This window comes from Lepisosteus platostomus, chromosome 17 (assembly GCF_059453375.1).
Source record: "Lepisosteus platostomus isolate fLepPlt1 chromosome 17, fLepPlt1.hap1, whole genome shotgun sequence".
NCBI classification, from domain to species: domain Eukaryota; kingdom Metazoa; phylum Chordata; class Actinopteri; order Semionotiformes; family Lepisosteidae; genus Lepisosteus; species Lepisosteus platostomus.
Genome location: NC_142627.1, coordinates 26,028,674 through 26,053,745, shown reverse-complemented (window position 1 = coordinate 26,053,745; position 25,072 = coordinate 26,028,674). Strand labels below are relative to the sequence as shown.

The following is a 25,072-nucleotide window of genomic DNA, read 5'->3' as shown; positions in this document are numbered from 1 at the left end:
CATCCTGTGTTTTAAATTAACTGATTCATTGTGAGTTTTTTTATTAATCGTTAACACAGAAGAAAGGTAGATTAGTAGAACTTAAAAGCTATCACTATAAAAAGTTATTGCTAGAATTTGAGGATGCTGGTACTTAAATTGTCAGGTGAGAATGACAAACACTGAACTAAATTAACAGAATTAACAATTAATTCTTAATTAATTAATTGTTAATTATGGAAAGCAATTTTTTGTCATCCAATAGTGAAAGATAGTGACAAAGACACTCCATCCATGTCCTCTGAAGCCTGTGGAGAAACGGCACACTGCAAATACAGCTTTTAAAAAGGTGAGTGCACTTTAAATTACCTTCTTCTTCAGTTCTGCTCAGATTTCTGTTTCAACTGGATAAATGGTTCTCAGATTTGGTCCTGTGGGACCACTGTCTTCTGGTTTCACCTCCAGCCAAGCTCTTAATCACATGCTATTCAGTTTCAATTTCCTGTTCTGTGTATGTTCTTAAAATGTTATTTTGGCTCTTAAAAAGCTTAATGTAATTTGTAATAGGTACAATCCCTAAGCTTATTAGAGAGATTAAGGACTGTCCACAAAGAAGTGTGAGCTGAGATCTAACCAGTTGGACTGAGTCACTAACAGAGTGTCTGGTACAGTGTCATTCCCACCTGAGTAGGATTCCTCTGCCGGCCGCAGGATACAAACCGGCAACCTTCCAGACACAGGCGCAGATCCTTAGCCACAGATCCACCGCACCAATTTGTAAGAGTTGTTTAGTCGTAAATATGGAAGCAATTCCTAAACAGCAAGTTGTAAAGAGGCTGCCTGAATTTCTGTGTGCTGAAACCATTATAGATAATTACCATGTATAGAAAAAATGCAAAACAAGCAAGCTGATCAATTACCAGCATCATTTAGAATCAGCGATTAAGGGCCCAGTTGGACGAACACAGTAGACACACAGGTCTTTCATGAACGGAGCTTAATGACCACTACACTAGATGAGGATACAAACACCAGATCCTGAAGCCAGTTAACTCTTCAAAAACTGTTATCATATTGAACTTTGTGTTCCATTAAAGCTGTCTTTTTCATTTTCAATTTTGTGTAACTGTTTGTTGTTCTAGGTGTGATGAATGTGCTATCACAACTTTTGTTTAATCTTCAAGGAAAATGTTTTTTTTATTATATTACATGAATATATAATTAGCTAGTGCCACCATGTACATCAGTCTTGCTGGTACAAACAGCTGTAAAACTATGACTATTTAAAGATCCCAGTGGAGTAACAGTTAACAGTCTTGTTGCTCAGCTTGTGCAGTGCTGTGAGTTGTTCCATGCACACACTGACCCATGTCTGCAGGCTCAGGGCTGGAAGCTGTTGTGACAAGGCCGCAGCTGAAAATGAAATATTAATGTGCATGTCGCTGCTCTTACAGCCCAAGCTGGAGGACTGCGAGGGCTGATGGTAGACCGGCTTTCTGTCTCATTTTTCTACCCCAGTCCCTACATTCATTTTCCACTACCCAAGTTACCTGTTGGCTAAAGGCACAGATCGTCCCTACAAATCACACACTACACCCTGGAGCACTGTGCCAATAAAGTACAGGGCATTGAATGAGAAATACAGGGTGTGACTATGGGCAAATGACGCATCTGATTCATTCACTAAGAGGAAGGACTGGAATAAAGAACATCATATTCCAGGAAAAAGTCCCCGATGTGAAAATTAGCTCAATGGCTTTGCTGTAGGACTTAACAAGTGATCAAGGACTACCTGAGAAACACTTTTCCCTTAGGGGAAAGGGCACCAGGCACACATGGCCTAATGTTAATGAATAAAAGCAACCAATGACACAGATCCTCCCGGTTTCCAATACTAATGCAAATAATTAACTCACAGCTGTTCTGCTTAGTAGTAGCAACATAATGGTAGTGTGGGAGACATTCACCAATTTCAAAATGAGCAACACCAGGTCTCGGGTATGGTGGAAGTAAATCCAGAAAGCTCTCTTTCCTTTGAAATGAACACTCCAATGATCAGGGCACAGCCACCTCAAACGACTTGGCATCGGAGACAAACCAAGCCAGCCACTATTGACTAATATATGAAATGACAGGCTCTTTTATTTCCACATTTGCAGGTCAGAACTCCGTCAGAGGCAAACAGGAAAAGCAAAATAAGACAGAACAGAAAGCGTGGCTTCCGCTCCCTCTGTACCATTGACAAGCTACGCAGTGGACACCTGCACTGATGTCCAGCCTGAGCAGCCAGGTAGGGGACCTCGGACACAGCCAGTCCATGCACACGCGACCAGGGGGGTTATACAACCTCAGTCGGGGAAATGTATGCAGCCCGTACACAAAGAGGCTCGATCTAACTTTAAAGTACCTGAATCCAATGTCAAACATGCCACTGATCAACACGACAGCGCTGTCTCACAATAAAATGTTACATTACCATTGATAAGGAACGCAGCTCAATACGATGCGTCAACATTAAAAATCGCAAACAACATAACTACTCACACAGCAGTGCAATGATAAATATATACGCCGACAGCACTGTACCTTTCGCCTCGCAATCGGCACAGTATTTGTTATCTTCTTCCCTCAGCATTTTAGACAGGATGGCCTGGTGCTGTTCATTGAGTTTCTGGGCCTTTTCTCTTTCTGATCGCGTCGTCATGTCTCAGCTGGTTGTTTCCGAGAAGGCTTTAACGTAATAGTAATTTGTCTCCCCCCTTACACGATGACAGCTATATTAAAAAGCGTTAACAGCAGGACCATTCCCCGGAGCTACAGTACAGACCGACACAGAGCGGCAGTCGGGAAATATGGCCACAGCCTGTGCGCACCCGGAAGCGGAAGTGGTCCTCTCCCAGCCGCCAGCAGGGCGCCGGCGCAGGCTGGCTGAATGTGTCCTATGCCCTGCGCGACTGCTTGTAGAGAGATAGATCGGGTTTGCATGCGGCTTGAAAGCAGCTACTACTGTATGCCTCAGTATAAAATCAACGTAGGTTGTGCAAATGTGTTTTATTTACGAAAAAAAAATTCCCCTGCAGATAGGTGAGACTAGTACGTCAGTGACACACCTTGACAACGCAAAATACCTTCGCTCTGAGTCGAGTTCTGTTTTGTCAGGCCTAATCTCTTGTGCCACGCATGTAATTACACTCCCTTACATAAGCAATACTAGGCAAATGCGGTTGTAAGTACTGTGGTAGTAGCTTCAGCGACACCGGCTAAACGGGTTTCAGATTGGTAATAAGATGACCTGCGATGGTAACATTTGATATGTACTTCACAAGTCCAGAACGGACTGCGGTACAGTGATGATGTATTTTTTAATGACGGAAGCATTTTTTTAACTTCTACAAGATTTTAAGTCGACAACTGACAAGGTTTTATTTTCCAGTATCATTGGGAAATTTAAATGTGCCCTACGTCACTTTATTAGCTATGTAATGTTTCATACGTTTACACTGTGATAAGATTACAAAGAATAAGGCAACATGCAACCAGTTCAATTCAAAATCATTTTAATTTAATCTTCATAAAGGTTACATTCAGTCTGTTTCAAATCCTATAAAAGGCTTCTTACTCACAAAAGCCTTTCTTAAAATTACACTGGAATTACAAATGTATTCATGGAGGAAATTGGGATCATCATGGTGGAGGTTTAGAAATTCAAGTGTACTGTATTTAACTTAGTTCTTGCCTTTTGTAATACAGTTTACGAACACACACACACACAGGTGCAGGGATTTGGAGCAGTTTAAAGTGGTGTCAACACTGTGCCTCACATACATGACAGCAGACCCCATGACTTCATACCCATTACTTGAATAGGATAACAAAAATGTCTATTTTTCATCAGCATTAAAACTGAAAGTCAACACCAAGGTTGCCCTCAGAAATGTAAGCTTTTGTTTAAAAAAGTTGTATCCTTGGAGCTTGTTAAATAGTGGTAGACATCTGTTATCAGATTTCGATTTCCACTATTTTTTGCAAGGTGATTCTTATGCTTAGGTCCTTTGGATACAGTGTTTATTATAGGACACCTGAATCTACAGTATTCTATTTTCAGACAACAGATAAGTATGTCCAGAATGGACTAAAAGTCAATGCACCGCCCCCTTCTCTCCCAGTCCCCGTATCGAGTGGGCTCCGGCCCCTTCGGTCCGCCTCTCTCCTTCGTAGCTGGGTTTACGTCATCAGGGAATTCTGAAGAGAGATGAGATACAGTACAGTATGCATCATAATTTGGTGCATATCATTTTGCTCAGAGGCTAGGAGACACAAATACATACATACATGTGACTCCTTACAAGTAAAAACATGAAAAATATAAAAAGTATAGTCACTATAAATATAAATAGGAAAAGGTAAAGGTTTATTCCATGCTGAAAAGAAAAGAGACTGTGGAGCCTTCTTCAGGAGTGAAGGCTTTTTTTTTCCTTTCAGGACGGAATAAACCATTACCTGTTCCTTTGTAGCTTACACATACTGATGTAGTTACCTACATATATATATATATGTGCATACTTCATACTTGTAAGCAGATTATGATATCAAACATTTGTTCCATAATCAATGTTAGAACTTGCATAAAGTTCTAAATCTCCCAACTAGATGATGTCCATTTAGTGATAAACATAACATATTAATTAAGCAAGAGCTGCACACAACAAATGCTTTTTTTTTTAAGTCTCAGCCAAGACCAGAGAGCATTATAGTTTTCTAATATTTGCAAATTCACTTAGGTACTCTGTTGTAAACTCACTATTTTTCATATACAATTATTTATAATATATATATATACACACAGTACTTCTATTTAATGAACATCGTTATTCAAAGTAACCAACATGAAAGTCAAAATTTGTACAATACAGCATCATTCTTTTCCAGGTAACTTCAAATAAGTTACATAATGCAAAAAAATATATACCACAATGAAGTAAGTGTTACATAACCCAAAGAAATCCAAAATCAACAGTATCATAAATTGATATATGCACAGAGAGGCTACAGAAGAGAGAATGCGTGTGGTGTGGTTCAAAGTGGATATAAATGATACCTGCAATGAACTGATGAGTTTCAATATAACTTATGTTGACATTCACATTGGTAAAGTTTAATTGTCTTACTTTCCAGTGAGTCTTTCTCAGTGGACGCTTCTTCAGTACTGTCGAAGCGGCCTAATGGAGTCTTGGGCTTCCGCAGAGACTCCTTACCGTGGGATTTACCGTCTGCGCCAGAGCCGGCCGCTCTGGTAGCTGCTCCGTTCACAAGAACTGCAATCGGGGGGGACAAAATTCACTGATATACATTTCTAGCTTTAGAGGAAGATTTCAGTATCTCAAATCAGGTCCTGCTGGCCTCTTAACAGTAACACGTTACAAGATTCTGCTTTAGTTTTTCTCAAATCCAGATTATTGAGTTACGTGAGATATTGCAATATTATTCCAATTAAAGTTTAGATAAAAAGGTTCCAATTTTAAAACAAATATCGTTGACATTTAAGAACGTTTGACATTCCATTAAGAACTGAAATTATCATGTTTATTAAATTTTAATCTGAAATTTTCATTTAAAAGACTGGACTAATTATAGAAAAACAGTAAAACCGTGTTGAATTGACCAGCCTACACTACAGTTAAACTACAAAAATCCCAATATTTCAGATTTAAACAATTTACAACGCAGACTGAACAAAATACTGGATGAACTACGGTGAACATATGTTATTTTGTCAGTGATATAATTAAACTACACTGAAATAAATAATGAAAGATCTTACGTTTATATTGTGTATGTTGCTTAAGCAATCCTCTACGGACATAATGTTTTATATTAAAATGATATAACCGCGTTAAAGCCATACTGCTCTGCATCCTGCTGCTGACACTTTAATATTATACAAGGTTTCTGGTCAGAGGAAGTACGTACAGGTACGTCATCAGAACGCGACAGTAAAAGCTGGTGGGACGTATACGATTCCGAAGTGTGTTAGTTCACTTCTCTAATCTGAACGAGAAACATTTCAATTACACGTTCACAACAGACATATAGCAATAGAGCAATACATACGCATCTGTCTCGATCAGAAAGCTGCTGTGACGTTTGCTGTACTTTAAGCATGTATTTTAGTGCACGCGATAAATACCAGTAACAAATTATGCGTGGTTGCTTGCTTTTTATGAACTACATGAAACGATATTTTCGCGTTTTTTGTAACATAGCTTAAACTTGAGTTTAGCGGTAAAGAAACAGGATATTGTAACGAAACCCGAGGTCCATTGAGCTCTGGGTACAAACAGCGTCCCCGGTTTTTTTTCATACTATTTGGGACAAAATCAACCCACCCTGAGTCCCTTCAGTAACATCCCCTCCCGCGTCGCCTGGCTTCTGCACGTCCGCAGCTCGAAGTATTCACTAACAGCGCGACACAACTGCAGTCTGTTTTATGTTTACTTTGCTCTGAGTCTGCTGAAACTGAATTTCTACATGCAAGGAAAAACACTTGCACTGTAACTGTGATAACGTTCTTGGACATTTATAATTTGGCATTATAATATTACATTACATAATAAATTCACTTCTCTGTACCAATTACTAATAATTGCTTGTATAGCGCTTTTCTGGACACTCCACTCAAAGCGCTTTACAGGTAATGGGGACTCCCCTCCACCACCACTAATGTGCAGCATCCACCTGGATGATGCAACGGCAGCCATAGTGCGCCAGAACGCTCACCACACATCAGCTATTAGTGGGGAGGAGAGCAGAGTAATGTAGCCAATTCATAGATGGGGATTATTAGGAGGCCATGATTGGTAAGGGCCAATGGGAAATTTGGCCAGGACGCCGGGGCTACACCCCTACTCTTTTCGAGAAACGCCCTGGGATTTTTAATGACCACAGAGGGTCAGGACCTCGGTTTTACATCTCATCCGAAGGACGGTGCCTGTTTACAGTATAGTGTCCCCGTCACTATACTGGGGCATTAGGACCCACATGGACTGCAGGGTGAGCACCCTGCTGGCCCCACTAACACCTCTTCCAGCAGCAACCTTAGTTTTTCCCCCAGAGGTCATCCCATCCAGGTACTGACCAGGCTCACACCTGCTTAGCTTAAGTGGGTTGCCAGTTGTGAGTTACAGGGTGATATGGCTGCTGGCACTGATATGGCTGCTAGAACTTTAAGTTTTAGATAAAGGTTATCTCCCAAACCATAACTACAGTGTTTAATGCAACTCATAAATTATATAATAACAAATTTTAATGGTTTCAATGTCTGGTTTTGTTTTTATTTTTGAAAGAAACTGCACCATTTTGCATACAGTCTTGTGGTCAGGGGGTTGTCTGCTGCCTTCCCTGAGTCCTCTTCCTTGTCTGCTGCTTATGTGGAGAAACCTTAAGTGCTGGATGGCATGGGTCCCATATGTCAAACTCTTTAGAATGAAAGACACTACGAATGCAAATAAATTCTTACAATTATGTTCATCAAAACAGATAGACAGACATTTTGACTGCTTAAATAGGAGCTTCTTCCATAAGTATGCAGCCATGAGATTGCTAGTTAATTGCTTGCTACAGTGCTATTTAAAATAATTAAATTTTCAGAACAATCTAGTCCTTAGCTGCAATTTATTTACATTAAAATTAAAATTATAAATACAATAATTATATTTTTATTCAAAGTAAAATAAAAAAGCACAAAAGTTACACAAGTTAGAACAGTTACACATGGTTTTATCATGTCATTCTACTGATGAAAAGCTTCCAAGCGAATTTTGCTTGAATCTTCAGGGTGTCTCAGTGCAATTCCATGTCGAAGAAGCATCTCAGTATAGGGTGGCCAAAATGTCTCATCAATGGTTATATATGGGTCATGAGGAGACTCAAACAGTTTATTCATTAGAAGCTGTGAAGAAGAAGAAAAATAATTATAATATAAAATATATTAATATTTATAATATATATTAAACTAAATTAGTGTACTGTATATGTGTTTTAAGTGAAAAGTGTCAGTATTGTAGCACTCCCTAGTTAAAACACTTGCAAAGTAATATTCTAACTGGAGTTGTGGCTGTGTATTTTCACACTTAAAAAGTTGCAAGATTATTTCAGAATATACAAGCAAACCTTCATCTGAGAAACCCTTTGGTGCCAATTATGCTGAATGACCTCCTCTCATTTGCGATCTTTCTAATATTCTTCACTATTTGACAAATATCATGATTGAAAACTGTGACTTGAGAATTATTTGAAAATAAAAAATATATATAAAACACCAAACACTGAAAAAAATAAAAATAAATTAAATATAGCTGCAAAACAGTTTACATAAAAATATAGGTTTCCATTTTAGTTAAAGTAAATGCAATATGAATATAATACTGAAATCTCAAAATGGCCAAAACAACCATGTGACAATTGTATAGTGTTACCTGTCCTAAAAGGATTGTTGTCACTGATTTGACAAATGTAACATGTTCTACCAGAGACAAAACATTATATGCAAAAACACTCTAGCTAACATTTGAATGGGTCAGTTGAATTATATTTTTTCAATAAAACTTAATCTGAATGCTAATTGAAGGTGACTAAAATTCAATGTTTTACTTTGACTAGTTCAGCAGTTTCAGAGAGAAGGAACAATTACTTAAATGAACAATCACTTAAATTCTCTTAATGTTTCCCCCATTCATAGATAAGGGAGAGCAAGAGGTCTAAAGTAGATCTCTGTGGCATACAACTATTCACATCCATCCATTTTCTAACCACTTTATCCCATACAGCGTTGCAGGGGAGCCAGGGCCTACCCTGGCAAGCAAGGGGTATGAGACAGGATACAGCCTGACCTGGACACCAGTCCATTGCAGGGCAGACAGAGACAGAGACAGAGACAGAGACAGAGACAGAGACAGAGACAGAGACAGAGACAGAGACAGAGACAGAGACAGAGACAGAGACAGAGACAGAGACAGAGACAGAGACAGAGACAGAGACAGAGACAGAGACACACCACAGTAAAAAGCAATAATACCTCCAGAATGTCATGTAATGAAATCAGTTCCACAGTCGGTTCCAGGGAAAACACCTGAAAGAAAAACCTCAAAGTATTAGTTTCTTGATATTATGTCAATTCATAATCTCAAAAAGTTTCCTAAGGAGAAATTGAACAACTGGTGGAACTCTTTGAGTTATTAAAAATCTACTGAATAGAAAAACAGGTTCAATAGATATATTTTTGATAAACAGCCCCTCAGTGTTACATTTAAGACAAGAAGGACCCACTTTTTTCTTCTTGTTTTCATTTGCCTGCTGTTGAGGAACAGGAAAGTGCTCAGCAAGGAAGTCACTAAATGTCTCCAACAAGTTCTCCTGGTAAGCCTTTATTTTCTGGATTTTCCTCTTTGTTTCCTGCACTGCCCTAAAATACAAATTATTTAAAAAATTAAAGAATATTCTCAATATTACCAATAACCAAAACCCAACAACACAATGCATTATCCAAGAGGCCATGAAGGAAGAGAACATGCAGTCTTGTTTAATATGTTATAACTTGTCAACACCCAATTAGACTGCATAGTTCTAAAAGCATATATATACAAGTTTATATATCTTTCAAGTCCAGTATTCAACAGTCACTCTGGTATGTTCAGGACTTAAAATAACAAGAGGATGAGACACACATCCAGAGGCCAATGGGCCTACACCTCACACCACTCTCAAGAGCAATCAACATTACCCAGTTCACTAAAGATAACTCAAAGAACTTATATCATTTGACACAAAAGATATCTCTCATTTAGTGTGTCTAAAAGCACTGCTTACACAGAAAGGCATTATAAATAAATATTTGTCTTTAAATGTGTTCCACCTCTTGTCATTTTCAGACATACTTTGCTTCAGATGATCTGCTTATTTCCATTTGCAGTTCTTTTGCTCTGTCAGTAGCTGCATTCAACAACTCTTCTTGTTCTTCTAGCCACTTCTGTTCACTTGAATTAAAAAAAACTCAATTAATTGCCTAACCTTGAAGACAGATTAAAAAACAAGGAGACTTCTTGTTCGGGAGTTTCAAACAACTGAATTACCGATACAGTTCTAATATATTGACAGGCTGACATCATAATGCAAGGCTGAATGTTTGTGACAAGGAGCCAGTACTATACAGCATTAGCATAATTCACAGTAGAACAAAGCGACATGAGGAAAATACAACAGACCTTTTCACATCCTGTTTCAGCTTTTCATTCTTCGCTTGACAACAGGACAGGACCATTTCAAGCTCTCTGTTCACCCTCTGCAGCTGTAACAGAATTGACATATTCAACCAAAGCAGCATGCGGGTTTCTAGCCGAGCGATGAGTGACATGCTTCATAACCTCAGCACAGGTATATACAAGCTATAACCCAATTATGTCCTTCAGGCCTTTAAGAAATACCTTTTCTCAGCATGGGTGTAGGTAATGTGAAAGATTTGTTCCAACTGTCAAAAGGGTTTAAGGTTAAGTAATTACCTGACAGAACACTTCTGAACTATTTTCAAACTTGGTCTCATTAGAAAATGAGGCTATTAAGGGTATTAAGACCACTGATTTATTACCATGTGTAACGAAAAAGCCCCTGCTTATAAAAGGGATCTCAGCCGCCCTGGCTGGGGGAGTTCTCCTTTAGCTCAGCCGGGCAGGTTTCCTGTTGCGTGACGCCGGAGACCCGGGTTCGCACCCAGGCAGTGAGGGACGAACTTGCAGGGCAGGAGTGGCAAGGGCGGAAACCCCAAGAACCGTCATCACATGCTTTAAATAACTATTTTTTATGTAAAAATACTACTGTATTCTCATTTCCGCAAAATGCTGTAAGAGACAGACTCCAATGTGGGCATCAAACTACTGCCCATCAGTCAATCTAGTACCAACCTCTTCCATACCAACAGCAACCAGGACTTCGTGGTTCTTAGGCAACACTGCAGAGAAAATAATAAAAATTTAATAGAACAAGACTGTGAAAATCTGCCACAGAACACTTTGAAAATAAGTCAGTCATGACTTCACACTAGGACTTTACGTTTCATGTTACTTTTATTTGATTTAGATCCTACCAGCAGTTTGTCTTGTAGATTATCATTTCTTATTTTTTATTAAAGCTTCTGAAGAAAATCCACACCACACTTACACTCTGGTTCTCTGTCCGCCCACTTCTTTAACTCTGCTGAGAGAGCTTTCGCTTGCAGAACCTGGGATATAGACAACAGCAGGAAATGCATATGAACTGTCATTTTTTTTACAGTAGAAAAAGCAAGTCACCATCAATTAAGGTATCAATAAAAATCAATATGATGAATTTATAAATGGGAGGAACACATAGCTTCTTGTATTTCGGACTTAGTGGAGAATAAGTGACAGTCCCTCCCACACAAAGACCGAGCCATCTGGAGTGTCTGGTGATGAACATGACAAGATGAAGCTCTTTTTAGAAGAATTATTTTGTGTCTTCCTCCAAGAGAAAATTCAGAACTTGCATAACTTCCTCACTAATCTTGAATCAAAGCCAACAGTGTAATAATGTAATAAAAAGATCCCATTCTTACCTGTTTTTCTGTATCCTGTAATGCCTCTGCTCCCACCAGAGATATCTTTTCCTGCACCTGCAGGACAGGCATTCAAAAACTTGCATTACAGAGGATATCTAGTATAAGAACTGTCTGCAGCATTACTACTATATCAGAATTCCATTTAAGAAAGAATTAAGAAGAGCAAAGGTGATGAGGATAGAATGTGAGAGACGTTAAACCCACGCCGTAGTGACACACACCTGCTCCAGCTTCTTCCACTGTTCTTCACACACGCCAAGCAGCTCATCTGTCGCACTGTCGGAGCACAGCGCGCCAGCTGGAATATCAGGAGCAAGGCTGCCTTGGTACACCGACATTCGTTTAGCCAGCGCCTTAGCCTACAATACAACCACACCTCTTGTAAAAAATACTAAAATAAAAATATGCTAAAGTAAATACTTTCTGATCAGATCAATGACTAGATGTATTGAAAAATGGATGGATATACTTACATTCTGCAAAAGTTCATCTGTATTCTACAAGAGATGAAAGTACACAGAACTGTTAAAAATGTAACCAGAAATCATCTATTTTAAATCAGTTTTGGTAACACTTTCAGGCAAAAACAAATGTTTAAGATGATAACAAGCAGATAATGCACTGGATGTTTAGCTGTTTGGAAGCATTTCTTTAATAGAAAAATACATATTTACAATAACCATGAAAACAGATCTAAGTCACACGGGATTCCTCTGGGATCTCTGTTTTTTCCAAAGACATACTGGTAGGTTAATTCTCTTTTGTGAAATTTGGCCATGGTGTGAATGTGTTTGTGTCTGTGTGTGACCTGTGATGAATTTGTGTCCCATCCAGGGTGTACCCCACCTTGCACCTGTTGCTTTCCCATGACTCTTGACTTGGTTAAAGCAGCTAAAAAATTGATAGATGGATAAAACATAAAATAACTGATTGCATGAGTATTTACATCTTTTGCTATGAAACACTTAAATAGGCTCTGTTGCAAACACTTCTCTAGAAGTCACATAATTAGTTAAATGGGGTCCACCTGTGTGTAATTAATGTGAGTTCAGGTTAAATAATGCCTCTCTGGAAGGTACCAAAGTCGACTGGCCAGGACACCAGGGTTAACACCCCTACTCTTTTCAAGAACACACAATGTGAAAAATTCTAAGGGGGTGATTACTTTTGATAGCCGCTGTAAGTGTGTTTCTGTAAGGAATTCTGCTGCTGTCAACATCCCATGACCTCACAAAAAAAACTTCAGGGTGAACGTTTAAGAAATGGTCATATGTTTGATGGTCTGAAATCCCTCCTAAGACATGTGAACTGAAGGTTGGTGGGCATCTCTTATTTACAGCCTTTCTTATTTTCAGTCCAAAGATATGCTGATAGCTTAACTGGCTTCTTGGAAAACTGGCCCTGGTATGATTATGTGTGTGTGTGTGCTTCTGTCTGTATGTGCATACTTCCATAAAACACAAAAGACTATGAAAGTGTTTTTCAACAAACTTGTTAGTAAAACAGAAATAACATGACACACAATTTTAAGATGAAACCCATCAGAATTGCTACAATCCTGACTGAAGGACTCTACATATTTGTCCTTTATACTGTAAATACAAATAACAATTATAACCCTCACAACACACAATTCCTATTACGGACTTCCATGATGTTTATGGTTTAGAAATATTTTGAGAAAACTGTTCTAGCAATATGACAGGATTGCAAAGTATGACAGGTTTATATATTACATTCTCCTACTGGTAGGAAATATTGACAAGACATATTGACAAATATCCTTTGGATGAGACATAAAACCGAGGTCCTGACTCTCTTTGGTCATTAGAAATCCCAGGGTGTTTCTCGAAAAGAGTAAGGGTGTAACCCCGGCATCCTGGCCAAATTTCCCATTAGCCCTTAGCAATCATGGCCTCCTAATAATCCCCCTCTCTGAATTTGCTTCATTACTCTGCTCTCGTACCCACTGATAGCTGGTGTGTGGGGAGCGTTCTGGCGCACTATGGCTGCCGTCGCATCATCCAGGTGGATGTTACACATTGGTGGTGTTGGAGGGGAGCCCCATTACCTGTAAAGCGCTTTGAGTGGAGTGTCCAGCAAAGTGTTATATAAGTGTAAGCGATTAATTATTATTATAAGACTGCAAAAACATACGTTTCACTTGAACGTGTGTAGTACTACTGTATTTTTTTCTGAATTTAGGTCGTAAACAGTTTAAGTGTATTAAATTTACTTATTACGATATTAAAAAATGAATATCTACATATTTATTTCGGGTGAAATATGTAGACGGAAATTTTACTGATTTTGTAATATCCCGAATCGTAAGGAAACAAGTCAGATCCATAGAGATAGATTTGATGTAGCTATAGCCTTATCATACAGTAAACGTTTACTAGTAATAATAAATCATCTCCTATTAAACTGCTTAAACATTTTAAACCTAAAAGCAATGCCCGTTACTTAGACCGTTAATGTGTCCGATATGTTTATATTCCATCCGTATGACAGAATGGCTTCCTTTTTTCATAACAGAACAAAACTGACAAAGCAATCGAACATGCTGTTTTAAAATGTTTAAAAAATCAGACTATAAAAATGGGGGCTCCTACCATGTCTGTAGTTTTAAATAGTTTTATCTGGGAAATTGAACGTAGTACTGCTCTTTCTTCAGTCAGCTCCCATTACTGTTACAAAAATACCGCGCCGACCGTAACGTCATACCGGAAGTGCGGCGCTGAGATGACGTTTCCCTGCCGGGTCACTGGGGTCCGTGTGACGCGACGCCTCTATGGATCTGGGTTTGTTAAAGATTTCCTATGTATCCGCGCGCCCGTGGTATTTTGTTAGAAAGTAGTGGCCATTCTGCATTTTCCTCTAGGGCAATGTTTTCATGTTGTAACTTTGGTTTGATTAAAATTGTTTCAAGACGTTTTAGTAAAAGGCTGAATTAAAATCATTTTTCCTTTCTAAATATATTCTATTCACAGCGTAAGGAGATTAATCCTTAAATAGTTTAGTTTAATCCTTAAACATGTTATCCGTACAACACAAAACGTTTTTATTTTTGTCTTTTTTTGTCTTTTTCCAAACTGGAAACGTGCAGCTGTGACAAAATGTGATAATCACTTTCTGATTACTGATTATTATTATTAATAATAATAATCCTTACTCGTATAACGTTTTTGAGGAAACTCCGCTCAAAGAGCTAACAGGTAATAGGGATTCCCCTAATGGATTCAATAATGTGTCACCCACACCTGGATAATGCGACGGCAGACATAGATGGGTAAAGGACAAGGGACTGAAGTGTTTCTAAGCGCTGGGGCAGTACTGTTTTAACACAAACTTAATGGAAACCACGTCATCTGTAATAATATAATAATAATAATTGCTTACACTTATATAGCGCTTTTCTGGAACTCCACTCAAAGCGCTTTACAGGTAATGGGGACTCTCCCCACCACCATCAGTGTGCAGCCCCACCTGGATGATGGATCTGTAGGTTAGCAGTCTCTCACTGTGCCTATCAAAGCTGAGCCGGAGCTTTATAGAGTTCAGCTGATAAACACGCATTTGCAACAGGGGTTAAATGAGTCGTAGTTGAGACTAGCATAAAGCGAGGGAACAAGAGGCACAAACTGAGGTTGTAACCGGAAGTGTGTGGGAGCAGAAGAGGCCGTGTCCCACTTCTCGCTCTGCGCCCAGAGCTCCAAGTCCGCCCCTCGAAGCGTAGCGCCAGCGTGACGTCAGGCGCGCGAGGATTCGAGGTGCACCGTTACAAACAGGGGAACGGGTCGACACCTCGCGTGACGTCACTCAGGGTCACAGTGCTGCCTGCTGTTGATGCTGCTTTTGCAGAGGCTAAGTGCAGGTCGGCAGATAATTGTTAAAAGATTTATTTTTTCATTCTCCACTCACAGTTTGATGAAATTGACTTTCACCTCGTCTATCCCAGCACAGAAGTAGTGGCACATCGTGCTCATTCATGTTGAGCTGCTATACTCAAAACGGGCGAACTAAGGAAAACTTGCCAACATCGCTGTTTGTTCAAAGCTGTGCGCTACTAAAAGCATTTCATATCGTCTATCCCAGTACGGAAATGGCAGTACGCGTTCATTCACGTTCCTTCAAAATAAACTAAATAGTAATCTTGGCAATACCTCAAAGTTCTGTATTATATTAAATACTTCGTCTTTCCATGTACGAAATACAACGCAGGTACACGAATACTCCTAAATAGTATTGTTAGTGCTAGTGAGCACCCTTGTGAAACAAATGAGGACACCCTGAGCCCTTGCTGACCTGAGCGGGAACGCTTTTATGAAGGACATATGCAACTGTACATATTGGGACAATACCTCGAATTAGCTGTCTTTGTGACATTCTGGCTGTTTGTAGCAAATGACAGTGTCAGCACTGAACACTTCACCCGCTGTCCTGCAGGGTCAGTACTGAACACTTCACCCGGTGTCCTGCAGGGTCAGTTATGATAGTTCACTTCCACAGAGCTCAAAAGCAAGCTCTTGTTTAAAGCAGCTGAGAACATAAATTACAATACCTAGATGGGGTATTAGGCTGTCATCTAAAAGAGGGTGATTGAGACATTTGGGTTTATTTATGTTACATTTAATGGAAAATGTGTGCAAGAGTGTACAAACCACTTCTGGACAAAGAAAAATGAAAACATGCATTTGTTCTATTGGTACAATATTTCAGTTTTAAAAATCACAAACTATATTATCCTATCTTTCATTCAATCACAAACAGAGTCTGGTTTTATTTAAAAAAAGTCAACCTCCATTTCAGACAAACATGTTTTCAGTTCTCCAAAGTGTTTGATCCCCTGCCTGTGTTCAATCAATAAAACTTCTCTTTGTATATTTAAAAACCCTGTTGTAAAATGATGGCATTGTATACAATAAACTTTTGTTCTTTTTCAAAGCACTTTAGCCCTCCAAAGATAAAGTTAAGTATATTAAATCACAATGGACTTGAAAACAATACAAAACCTAAGCTTTCTTCATTGCAGCTTTGTGTGAACTACATGCAGAAATCTCTCCTTACTTCCATATTTTATTGGAAGCCTTTAAAAGCTCTGAATGTAGTAATAAAAGTCACTTTGAATAATAAAAATTACTGTTCATTCTTTGCAGTAGAAAAAGTCTTTTTCCACAGGTATGATACAAGTTCATGTTGAGAATGAGTAGAAAATAAATTGCCTTTTGTGGAGATGTTGACATGAATGACTCAGGACTTGGTCAGTTCATAGAATAAATATTTCTTTTAGCAGCTACATTTTCCAGTTAATCATTATTACTCATTTGTATCATTTAACGAAATAGAGAATGTCATTAAAATATAGTTGGATTTTCATAAATAAAAATGTTAATTCTTTGTAACAGTAACAACACACATATTCTCTGAAGAAAATTAATGTTACTAGTGTGAACATAAAATAAGTTTAAAATTAAATTGGCTTAAAATATGAAAGTCTGTAAAAACATAAAAATAAAGAACTGCACAGCCACAAATGAACAAGAAAAAAGGATGATATCAAAACACTAATATAGTTAAACTCCCATATAAAAAGTATAAATATCTTTAAAACTCAAAAAGGAATCTGATACAACAATATTAACCATTTTGTGTTTCAATGCAATGAGGTAATAGCTTTGTTTCCTCCTTCTCTCCAAATGAAACATCAACCTACTGAAAATATTTAAGGCCTGCCACCAGGAAGAACTTCTCTAGGAATATTTCCGAGTCCAGAACGGCGATGTGTGCTGCTCTCCCGATGAGCGAGTTGGCAGTGTTGGGCAGAGCATGAATGACATCATAGCGAACCAGGTTACAGTCTCTGTTCTGCAGCACAGGCAGCAGCAGGTTCTCAATCATCTCCGCGTACACTGGTCCTGGAAGACAGGGAGCCAGGTTATTCCAGCCTCCTCTGAGAGCCAGTCCAGTTACCAGCTGGGACATCTGGGACATCTTTTAAAAAGCTCATTCCGCATCCCGGGCTGCAGGAGCTTCGCGCAGCTTCAGTCCCATCAAGATGCATTTATTATAAAACAATATCAGTGAAAGTGTAACACAAATACATTTGACATATTATCTTTACTCTTAGCACTAGGTACTTAAGGGTGTATAACTCTCAGGAGAACACAGCTGTTTGGAAAACATAAAATGATGAAAAACAAATTCCTTTCAATACACTGCAGGAAGATGGCACATTTTTAGTAACGATACGTCTATTAATAAATATTCATTAACCATCCAGCATTTCCTTTTTCCTCAAATCTTTTTTTCTAATCTCTTTTTTTTCCTACAAATTAATTAGGACTGAATAGTAAGATATTCTGCAAAATGTTTGAGAAAATATATGTTATATCTAAAAATCTCACACTCTACTGCAGCCTTGGTCTGGTGCATTACACATAAGGGCCAGTGTCACATTTCTTAAAAAGCATTTTCAAAGAGCATTTGTACTGAACACAGAATTCTGTTGTGCTGTTGTTTTCCTGTTACAAGGATACTGACTACAGCAATTAAAGCACCATTTAGCAGGCATTTGAAAGCAGGTTATTAATCATAATACTGATTCACTGTCAAAAGCACACAGACTGTGAAAACGTTTAGGAAACATTTCAGAAAGTTTCCTAATGTCTATCTCTATCTGAACCGACATAAACGATCAATCTTGATACAGGTTATAGAGGTGTGTTATCTCAGCCTTACAAGACTAGGCTGATGAGAGGGATACAAGCACTGTTGGGAGCTCGGGGTCATGGCCACACTGTAAGGGCTTATTTGACAGAGCCATTTTATTTCAAAATGTTTCTACACTGAAAAAGCCACAAGGGAAACACAGCAGAAGGGGGTGACAAAGGTCTCTGCAAATCACAGGGTGGAACCACTGGTGCTCCTTCATTACGTGAACTAGAAGAAGCGTCTTACCTGACTGCTTGTCCTTTAAGGCTGTTTTGCACATTTCAATGCGAGCAGAATGATAGGGGACATAGCGGTCCTGAAGAGAGCCAACTAGGACGACGTTTTTAAAGAACTGAAGACCTGGAAAATCAGAAATAACAGATTCCAATTAATTTAGATATAACATTTAGAAAGACTCATTACTGGGCACAAGTTTAATTTCATTTGAACGAGAACTGAAAAGACTGGATTGCCATCTTCTGGATATCAGGATCACAAAGACAGTCATCATTCAAATGAGGTATTAATGCAATCACCTAGTTTAATTGAAACACAATGGGGACTGCTCCACATTCAAAACACAGTATTCACTATTCGGGTGATTCTCAGTACTGCTCCCCTTTGCCTTCTGACGCAAATCAGTTCTCACATGCTAACGGGTTTCAATTGTGTATTTGAGACTTATTTTACATTTGTTTTGGGCTGGATTCATTCAAAAGTTAAATGATATTTAGAACCAGTATCAATACTTGCTGGATGAAAATTTCTGAGTTTCAGAAATTCCCTTATTCAGTTGTGTTAACTGAAATGTCACCTACTGGATGAAAGGGGAAAAATCGTATGCGCTCAACTACAATAAAAACGTGCAGATTGGAAAGCCCTGCAGTGACCAATGAGTGCTCTTTTCAGTGAACTGCTCTCTCTGCTACTCGCCTGCCTTTTTGCTCAGCTTGTACAGAAATGTCTGCCGAGGGTCAGAGTGATCACGGCAAGTCAGCTGCAGCAGGGATCCAGACTTCTTCCACTTCTGCATGAACCACAAACCTCAACACAGAGAAACACATATAAGCCTTCAGCTCCATAAAATGAAACAAAATAGCTGCTCTACATAACAAGAAACATTTTTAAAAATTGCCTCTCTGGTTTTATTTTGTTGTAAATCAACTGAATTTATGATTTCATTCAAATTGGCATACCTGTGTTGACCAAAGCTGAACTATTGTACAGGGTCCCCAGATGTGGCCCAGACAGAGACAGGAAGGTGTGCAACTTATTCAGGTAGAACTTAAACCTGGGACGAGTGAGGACTGAGCGAATGATTAAGTTCCCAAGAGAGTGTCCTACAAAGCTGTTGAGAAACAATGTTGTGTTACTTTTAAGAGGTTAGAATAGGGAGTCTTGCCTGTGTTCAGGTTGTAAAAGCAACAAGTGTGTAATAACACAAAGTAAAGTAAAATTAACAATGAAAGGCTCTACAGCTAAACTGATGTATAATTCTCGCTCTTTTGTGCGTTTTTTTATCCGTTTCCTCTACTCAAATTACCCTTAGTCATTCAGGAGTTAAAAGCAGAGTATATGTTTAGAAAGAAAATAAATCTATAGGGACAACAAGTTATATAAGACCTGTGAATGAATACCTGATACCAGAAGAACACCCAGCACTCCACTGGCTAGGGCACAAAAGTGAGAAAAGACTTAAGATCACAGTTCAGAGCAAGATCACAGAGCAGAGTGGACTATTATTTATAGGAGTACTTGCCTGATTTTTGAAAGAGTGAGGTTGTAGATCTGAATATACTGCACTATTTCATCCAACAGCCTATCTGTCATGGAGTCAAAATCAGCAAATGTGTCGTTCTGTGGAGGTTAGCAAAACAGAAATAAATTAATTCAGTCTCTCCAAAATATACTGGGTGAATTCTGAGTCATACCTAGAAATGAAATGTATTGCTCACAGGATTTAACGTCCGCTATTAAGCAACTCATACAAAAAGTAAACCTAAATCTCAATGCTCAGTCTCTAGCATGTGTGATTTAAACAACACAAATACTAGTGCACCTACAGTCTTGCTACATTTACCTGGTTTCGCTCAGACATGAGGAAGTCAATGCGAGCTCCTGGAAGCCCCAGCTCCAGGTAGGTTTTTACTAAGCGCAAATCAGCACTGTTACCTACAATTGAGAGAAAAAAAAATTCAAAACAAAATCTACACACAGTGCAACCCTGATATATGACCCAAAACTGTTACAATATCGTAAAGGTATGACTTAACACTAGAATGCTGATGAGGAGCAACTGGAAAATTAAAATAAATATTGGTCCACAACTTTTTTCCTGTTACATCTAATTTTGTCCATTAATTTTTCTTTACATCTTATAAAATAGGTTTTGGTTTGCCTCCCTTTACCATGGGGAAACAGGAGACCTTTGTAGATTTGTTTTTGCTGGATTTTATTTAAAGGAATTCTTACATGTATGAATAAATGTGTTCTGGAATTCAATTATTTATGCAAATATGAATTTGTTCTGTATAATGCTATTATGATTACAATATTTTTTCAAGTTGTTTAAAGCAAAATACATTATACCCTCTGTGACTAATGCTGTCACGTCATAGCAATGACTCTGGAGGGAACTGAATATCCCTGCTCATGTTTCACACCTGCAGGTGTACAGTGGTCAGTCATGTTCGGAACTCATAAGAGATATCAGAACCTGCAGAGCCACACACCATCCAGGCCGTGCACACACACAATGAGATGAATCCCTTCTTCAGAACCATCGTCCTCCTCCGCACTGAAGTATGGCACAGTGGACGCCAGTCCAGGCACGTCGCTGTACAAGAATCCAGGCAGTTTCAGCTGCTTCAGGTCTTCTTTGGCCTCGACAAAACTGTTGTAATAAGAAACGTCATCTGAATAGAGTGGCTCTGGTTAGTTCTGCAATTCCTTTAAAAAAAACCAGTAAGTTGCAGGAAAGAAAAGTGACTGGAAATCAGTTTTGCTGAGAGTGAAGTTGCCACTATTTCACGCAGTAAGCTGCCTCTTCAGAGTATGGAGTAAAAAAAATGATTTAATACTAAAATGAAAAAACAGAATTAATTTCAATGACAATTTGTAATAACTTACTTTTCTTCACAAAAAGAACATCTTATTTAAATACTACAAAACTGTAAAAACCTCAACTGCCTTATCATTACTATATATATCACATCTCAATATCATTAATATCATTACTATACCTTCACATAAAACTATTTATCCGTGGACTTTCTGCGCCCTGTATTGTACTGCAGGTGTTTTAGTTAAGAGTGAACGATCATGATCATTTACAGACTGTTTGATGAAAGTATTATACATTAAGCAATTTCTTTTATTTATAACAATTTATATATTACGTATCTTTGAACGTTCATTTTTACTCCATATCTACATCAGTTCAGTAAAGGAATACACATAACACTTACGTGTTCATCTGAGAAGTGGGGGCACTTTCATACCAGCGCATGCAGGCTGCGGAGCTGGCCAGCCCAGTGCTGGGCTGCTTGGTCACAGTGTCCAGCTTGCTCCGGGAGCAGCCCACACTACAGGGGGAGTCCCTCATGGCAGAGGCAAACGACAGGCAGCTGGGGGTGCAGACCCCCGGCAGGTTACCAGGGTCTCTGAAATGCTCCACAGCCAGATGTTCCAGCTGCACAGCTTTCTCATCGTCGCTCATCCCATCACACTCCGTCCCAGGCACGCCGTTCACATAGCCGTCATCCTCTCCCTCCTCGTAATAGCCATTCTCGATCATCTCGTGCTCCTGCTCCTCCTCCTGAGGCTCGTTCGCTTCCCCCTGGAAACTCACGGTGTTGAGAGTGGTAGCTGCGCTCTCCAATGGACTTATTTCAGAGACATCCGTGCTGCTCCGTGATCCAAAGTAATTCTCCACAAGCCCCTGCCTCACTATGTCACTGCTGCTTGCAGCAGAAATACTGTTCACGCTTGTGCTGGAATGGCAAGCTGCCTGTGGCTCACCTGTGGTGTCTTCTGCTTTCTTACCAGGAGATCCTTTCTGAACCTCTGTCACACACTCAGCACTTCTGGGCTCACCAAGGAACACAACCTCAGACTTGAGCTCAACCATGTGCTCTGGCGGAGTTGTTACTGAAGGAGGCTCCTTGGACTTGCCAACAGTGCCTGCCAGAGGCTGGGAATCGCAGTCGCCCATGGCTCCCAGCTCTCCAGCACAGGGCAGTAACCCTGTGGCTGAAGAATTAACACTGGGAGCACTGGGAGTGGTTTTAGTAGAATTTAATCCAGTTTCCATGTGTCCTGAAAAGACCACACTTTGCTCTTGGACAAGAATGCTAGATTTCCGAGTCTTGTCGCGTTTGGGCTGGTCTCCTTTGCCGACATCCTGCAGGGTCTGGTCCTCTGCTACAACAGAGACCCTGGAGCTGTCATCCTCCTCCTCGTCTGAAGGCAAGGAGTTTATGGAGGTTAGAGACGACTGGATTTCACTCACAGCACTGGTGCTCTCAGTGCAAATGCCATCTCTCACGTTTTTCACGCTGGGCTCTGGCTTGAGCAGTGGTGGAGGGTGAGGTTTCTCGCTGGGCTGGGAGCACTGTTCTGAAACTGGTTCAGACAGCAGGTCCAGGTACGGCTGTGTGGCAAAGGAACTGGGCTCACTCTCAATTCCGGAGTCTGACAAGCGAGAAGAAGCACAGGAAGCACTGATGTCGGGCAACTTCACAGAATCGCCCCCGACTACCAAGTGGACCTCTTTGACTGATGTGCTGGACTGCCTGGGTTTAGAGGAACTGTCCCCGGACTTGGGGATCATGCCCCTTTCAAACACAAAATCAGTTTCACTAGTCAAAGGAGGCAAACCAGACTGCACATCTAGGAACTCCGTTTGTATGACTTCTGGAATGGTCCCTGTAGGTTTGCCATCAGTCCTACATGGCAAGATCACAGTTACTTTCTCTCCCTGAAAAGGATTTTTATCACTTGGTTTCACATCGATTTGTCTGACTCCTGATATTTGGGTTGATTTTTGGCCGCAGGGCTCGAACTGATCGTTCTTGTACGCAGATACAGATTCTGTCACTAAAGCCCCAGTGCCAACCTGAGGCTTACTGAGTGCATCCAAACTCAAAAGGCTAGTAAGTTCATTTCCTTTTTGACTGCTTAGATCACTGTCTGTAGTGGAGTCTACAGCACTGCATCCTGTATGGAAGGGCAGGAAGCGAGGCTCACTACTCTGACCTAGCTGCTTAGTGTTTGTCCTTGCATTGCTAGTGACCTCAATATTTAAAGCATTGGGCTCTTCCTTTTGATTAGTGGAAGGTTTTCCTTCTTTGGACTTGGAGCTATTTTCTACAGCAGGAGCTTTCAGACACTTATAACCTACCAGGACAACAGAATCCTTCGAACTCTGTTTCACAAGTTTCTTGGCATTCTCGGTTTTCATGTTTTTCTTCAGCTTTGTCACTTTTCCTTTTGACTTGATGGATTCCTCATGTTTGCCCTTTTGAGACTTCTGCAGCTTCTCGCTGTCAGAGGGCCACACTGCTAAGGCTGCTCTGGTCCTCAGCTCCGGGCTGGAGAAACCCAGGCCACCGCATTCCTTCAGCTCGGAGCGGTCTGCCCTGCCAGAGACGGAAGCACCTCTTATATTCTGAGCACCGAGCCACGGTCCATCCAGATCTTCAAAACAGAAAGGTTTTCACATGTGGAAGTTATGAGCAAAGTAAGTAAATGTCCAACTATATGGTGAATAATTACATTCACATAAGCAACATAATGTGTTTAACCTCACTAAAATATCCATTCTATTATTTAAGCATTTAATTGAATTCACAAACATTGGATATTATCAAAATAATTTTTGTAGTTTATTACTGGACTGCGAAAATATAGAATATTAAATTCTATATACATAGTATGTCTAGACATACATAGTATGTCTATGACTGTCATTTAATGGCTAAAATACAGACAATAAATAACACTGAACTTAGAAAAACACTATCCGGTGTGAAAAAAGTGTTGCTTGTTCAGAATAAGTTACTCAGCCATGTTATTGATATAAATTTTCCAGAATCCCTTCTCTGATCTTTAGGAAAGCTTCTCCAAACAACAAGCAAATAGCAACCACATTAGCAAAAACAGGCCAAATGGCATTCTCTTGCTTTCAACCTTAATGTTCTTGGTTACAGTCAGTGACAAAGGTTTGTTTACTGGCATCTTAAAATTCATGAGCATAATAGACCCCAGTACTTTAAAAATAATCATAATTAATGAGCACAACGCATCTTAAAAGCTCCAATGTCAAGCAGGTCTAAAAGCACACTTTTGCTGGACTAACCCTCTGTGATGGAATCAAGATATCTGTCCTCAAAGATGATGGGCAGTGAATTAACATCTCCATCCAGGTCAGCACACTCAACAGGTAGGGGGGGCAGAGAGTTAAAGTAAGTGGAATTTTTAATCGCTGTTGTCATCTGCAAATGGCTGTGAGCACTGAAAAAAATAAAATGCATTCAATGAGCAATTACAGCCTATGCCTACAAGGAAAAATTAAATCTAATTTGTAGAAAAACAATACAGTAGGGTCTCGATATCTGTGAATTTAACACTTGGTCTGGCTGACAGGAAGAACAGCATAATGGAAGGAAATCTAGCTGAAGGTTATGCATAGCCACATTAGCTGCACAACAGAAATGTGAGACGCATCTAGCTAGAAAGTGAATCTCTCTCATC

At 39.6% G+C, this 25,072-nt stretch overlaps 4 protein-coding genes across 12 annotated transcripts in view; all 4 read right to left on the bottom strand.

Annotated features, from left to right (window-relative positions):
* smap1 (small ArfGAP 1) overlaps positions 1 to 2,946 on the bottom strand; it is a 96,117-nt gene extending 93,171 nt beyond the window's left edge. Inside the window, exon 1 of one of the 3 annotated variants that reach the window (XM_088610514.1) lies at positions 2,566 to 2,946. In XM_088610514.1, the coding sequence (XP_088466640.1) occupies positions 2,566 to 2,683 (118 nt within the window). In that variant the 5' untranslated portion in view covers positions 2,684 to 2,946. The remainder of the gene's footprint in view (positions 1 to 2,565) is intronic. The other 2 variants (XM_088610516.1, XM_088610515.1) reach the window with 2 other exon arrangements.
* Positions 2,947 to 3,519: 573 nt separating this feature from the next.
* Positions 3,520 to 5,965, bottom strand: sdhaf4 (succinate dehydrogenase complex assembly factor 4). Its single transcript, XM_088610083.1, has 3 exons — positions 5,801 to 5,965; positions 5,148 to 5,294; positions 3,520 to 4,221 (listed from the first exon to the last, which is right to left on the bottom strand). Exons 1-3 carry the CDS (start codon positions 5,892 to 5,894, stop codon positions 4,112 to 4,114), a joined length of 351 nt encoding a protein of 116 aa, XP_088466209.1. The 5' UTR covers positions 5,895 to 5,965; the 3' UTR covers positions 3,520 to 4,111.
* Positions 5,966 to 7,279: 1,314 nt separating this feature from the next.
* Positions 7,280 to 14,541, bottom strand: cenpk (centromere protein K). 2 transcript variants are annotated; one of them, XM_088610602.1, is made up of 11 exons: positions 14,333 to 14,541; positions 12,079 to 12,102; positions 11,827 to 11,964; positions 11,603 to 11,659; positions 11,188 to 11,248; positions 10,932 to 10,978; positions 10,239 to 10,321; positions 9,912 to 10,010; positions 9,304 to 9,439; positions 9,053 to 9,106; positions 7,280 to 7,927 (listed from the first exon to the last, which is right to left on the bottom strand). In XM_088610602.1, the coding sequence occupies exons 3-11, from the start codon at positions 11,941 to 11,943 to the stop codon at positions 7,769 to 7,771; spliced, it is 813 nt and encodes a 270-aa protein (XP_088466728.1). In that variant the 5' UTR covers positions 11,944 to 11,964; positions 12,079 to 12,102; positions 14,333 to 14,541; the 3' UTR covers positions 7,280 to 7,768. The 2 variants fall into 2 exon arrangements, with proteins under 2 accessions (XP_088466728.1, XP_088466727.1); XM_088610601.1 differs by having other exon boundaries at positions 14,221 to 14,372.
* Positions 14,542 to 16,221: 1,680 nt separating this feature from the next.
* Positions 16,222 to 25,072, bottom strand: part of fam135a (family with sequence similarity 135 member A) — a 43,591-nt gene continuing 34,740 nt past the window's right edge. For all 6 annotated transcript variants that reach the window (XM_088610597.1, XM_088610598.1, XM_088610600.1 and 3 more), the window contains 9 exons: positions 24,678 to 24,832; positions 21,787 to 24,016; positions 21,052 to 21,212; positions 20,400 to 20,491; positions 20,079 to 20,176; positions 19,516 to 19,667; positions 19,253 to 19,363; positions 18,566 to 18,679; positions 16,222 to 17,523 (listed from right to left, as the gene is read on the bottom strand). In XM_088610597.1, coding sequence (XP_088466723.1) covers positions 17,318 to 17,523; positions 18,566 to 18,679; positions 19,253 to 19,363; positions 19,516 to 19,667; positions 20,079 to 20,176; positions 20,400 to 20,491; positions 21,052 to 21,212; positions 21,787 to 24,016; positions 24,678 to 24,832 — 3,319 coding nt within the window. In that variant the 3' untranslated portion in view covers positions 16,222 to 17,317. The remainder of the gene's footprint in view (positions 17,524 to 18,565; positions 18,680 to 19,252; positions 19,364 to 19,515; positions 19,668 to 20,078; positions 20,177 to 20,399; positions 20,492 to 21,051; positions 21,213 to 21,786; positions 24,017 to 24,677; positions 24,833 to 25,072) is intronic.